General features: G+C 68.7%; 1 protein-coding gene across 1 annotated transcript in view; it reads left to right on the forward strand.

Annotated features, from left to right (window-relative positions):
* Positions 1 to 2,943, forward strand: part of KCNT1 (potassium sodium-activated channel subfamily T member 1) — a 51,732-nt gene that overhangs the window by 38,445 nt on the left and 10,344 nt on the right. Inside the window, exons 17-20 of the mRNA XM_027766279.1 lie at positions 1 to 72; positions 858 to 1,092; positions 1,857 to 1,962; positions 2,704 to 2,876. The exon at positions 1 to 72 is cut by the window's left edge and continues 59 nt beyond it. Coding sequence (XP_027622080.1) covers positions 1 to 72; positions 858 to 1,092; positions 1,857 to 1,962; positions 2,704 to 2,876 — 586 coding nt within the window. The remainder of the gene's footprint in view (positions 73 to 857; positions 1,093 to 1,856; positions 1,963 to 2,703; positions 2,877 to 2,943) is intronic.

Consider the following 2,943-nt stretch of genomic DNA (forward strand, 5'->3'; position numbering starts at 1 on the left):
GCGGCCGCGCGGGCCCGGGGCAGCGCGAGGGGCCGCCACGCCTGCCAGTGCACAGCATCCTGGCCTCCATGGGTGAGCGTGCCAGGCCTTGGGCCCGTCTCTGTCCAGGGTGGGGCCCTGCCAGGGCGCGGGCCGCTGCTCAGGCGTCGCTGTGAGCTCCCGGCCTCAGGGAGTGCACGGTCCGGGGCTGAGCGCCAACAGGGCCCACTGCGGCTGCGGCCCTCGGGTCGGGCAGAAGTGGAGCGGCCAGCAGGACTCCATGGGGCTGCTGGGGCCAGAGCTGCTGCAGCCTTGGCTCCGGAGGATCACATCCCGACAGGCCCTCCTGGGGCAGTTGGGGCAGGGACAGGCCCTGTTGTGCTGGACCAAGCTGATCCACCGGGCACCTGCCACTGTCACCACAGGTCGGCACTGAGTCAGCACCTTAGCATGGCCCAGACAACAGGACCTGTGGGCCCTCGGGCTGGAGACGGGCGAGGTGCACCCTGGGAGTGGCCATCTGGGTCTGTGGTGGCTGCCCTGGTGGCCAGGCCTGGCCAGGCGAGCGGCACGGAGGCCTGCCCACCCCACAGCTCCAGTGTGCTGGCCCGGCATCTGCAGGGGCTTCCAGGGAGCCATGGACTCGCGGTCATGCAGGCCCGGAGCTATTCCCAGTCCACTCCTAGGCAGGGCCTGGTCCTTAGAGCAAGCAGATGGGCTGCCGGGCACCTGAGCCCTTGGCTTCCCAGAGTCCCCCCAGGAGATTGGAGCACCGATGGGGCGCTGGCACCGCATGGCTGGGAGGCCACCACCCCTCATACCCGGGGCCACACGGCCAGAGCGGGGGCTGCAGGCTAAGCCCAGACACTCTCTCACAGGCACCGTGGCCATGGACCTCCAGAGCACACAGTGCCAGCCCTCGCCCAGCACCGGTGGAGGTGGTGGCAGCAAGCTGGCACTGCCCACGGAGAACGGCTCGGGCAGCCGGCGGCCCAGCATCGCCCCAGTGCTGGAGCTGCCCGACGGCTCGGCCCTGCTTCCCTGTGACCTGCTGAGTGACCAGTCAGAAGACGAGGTGACGCCGTCGGATGACGAGGGGCTCTCTGTCGTGGAGTGAGTGCTGCTGGGACCGTCTGGGTCAGCCCCGCATCGGTCTGTGAGCAGCCGCTGCCCGCGGCCTCCCCTCGGGCCGGCCACTCCACGGCTAGCGGTCCCGGGCTGTGCTCCCATTCCCTGCCCCACACCGTCACATCCGCGTTGGTCAGATGGAATCCTGAGACCCGACATCAACATGAGCTGTGCCACTCCAAGGCCCGGTGTGCAGAGTAGTCCCTGGGGACACCTTCAGCCCCACTGGGCTGGGATGGGGGTCTCCGGTCTGGGCCGGAGGTATGGAGCTGGCTGGGCGAAGTCCCCTTCCTTGGGGCTCACGGACGGGGGCAGGCAGTGCCCTGACAAGGCCCTGACCGCAGCCCGCCGGCATGTCCCAATCTCCAGGGTCAGCCGGCCTCAGGGTGGGGCCAGTGACTTAATGACATGCTGCCCCCGGGTCAGCTCTGAAGGTGAGGGGGACCAGCTGGCACCCTCGAGTACCTTTAGTGGGGGGTGAGCCAGTGTCTGTCCCTAAGGCACCCGGTGGGGGTTGCAGGCCAGGCCGTCCTCAGGTCGACCAGGGCCTAGCTGTGGCCTCCCAGAGGCTGCTGACAGCCCAGGCAGCGGCGGCCCCTTGGTCCTCGGACCACGGCTGGGCAGACTGGCTCAGAGGAGCCTGAGCATCCAGGTGGTCCGGGTGGCCCTGTAATGGGTGGACGCAGGGCAGGCGGCTGCAGAGAACAAGCCACCCTGCCTGGATCGGTGCTGACCCCCATCTCTCACAGGTACGTGAAGGGCTACCCCCCCAACTCGCCCTACATCGGCAGCTCCCCCACGCTGTGCCACCTCCTGCCCGTGAAGGCCCCCTTCTGCTGCCTGCGGCTGGACAAGGTACGGCCGCGCCCTCCACACCAGGCCAGGCCCCCATGTAGCCTCCTCAGTAACTTCGCGCTGCTTCGGAGAAGCCCGGACCCCTCGATGGAGTGGGGCCTCGAGACAAGGTCTGGGCTCCCGGGTGCTCAGGGTAGTGGGCGTCCCGCCTCGGAGACTCTCAGTGAGCAGAGCCAGAAAACACACCCCCGTGACACGACACGCACATGCACGCATGGCACATGACACGTGACACGGCACTAATGGACGCACACGCTATGGCATGGCGCGTCACGGCCGCGTACAGAGCATGCACACACGGCACCCGCATGTCGGTCGCGCTTGCACACGTCTGGGGCTACGTGCCGAAGCCACGCGTCACGCAGGCACCTCCGTCCCTGGCGTGACAGCCCTGGCCAGCCTCCCCGCTCGGCCCTGGGAGGCACACCGGGCTGTGGTGGCCCGTGCATGCCCACGGGGCATAGCGGGGCTGTGCCACGTGGCTGCCCGCCAGGGTCCAGAGAGCGCCCTGGTGGCCAGCAGCAGCGGGCATCTCCCCCAGGGCTGCAAGCACAACAGCTTCGAGGACGCCAAGGCCTACGGGTTCAAGAACAAGCTGGTCATCGTCTCGGCCGAGACGGCCGGCAACGGGCTGTACAACTTCATCGTGCCGCTGCGCGCCTACTACCGGCCGCGCCGCGAGCTCAGCCCCATCGTGCTGCTCCTGGACAAGTGGCCAGCAGCAGCGGGCATCTCCCCCAGGGCTGCAAGCACAACAGCTTCGAGGACGCCAAGGCCTACGGGTTCAAGAACAAGCTGGTCATCGTCTCGGCCGAGACGGCCGGCAACGGGCTGTACAACTTCATCGTGCCGCTGCGCGCCTACTACCGGCCGCGCCGCGAGCTCAGCCCCATCGTGCTGCTCCTGGACAACAAGTGAGGCAGCCGCTCCGTCTGCAGACCAGGCCGCGGCCACGCGGTGGCCCCCTCCACCCCAGGCCCC

This window comes from Tupaia chinensis, unplaced genomic scaffold (assembly GCF_000334495.1).
Source record: "Tupaia chinensis unplaced genomic scaffold, TupChi_1.0 Scaffold142100_1, whole genome shotgun sequence".
NCBI lineage: Eukaryota > Metazoa > Chordata > Mammalia > Scandentia > Tupaiidae > Tupaia > Tupaia belangeri.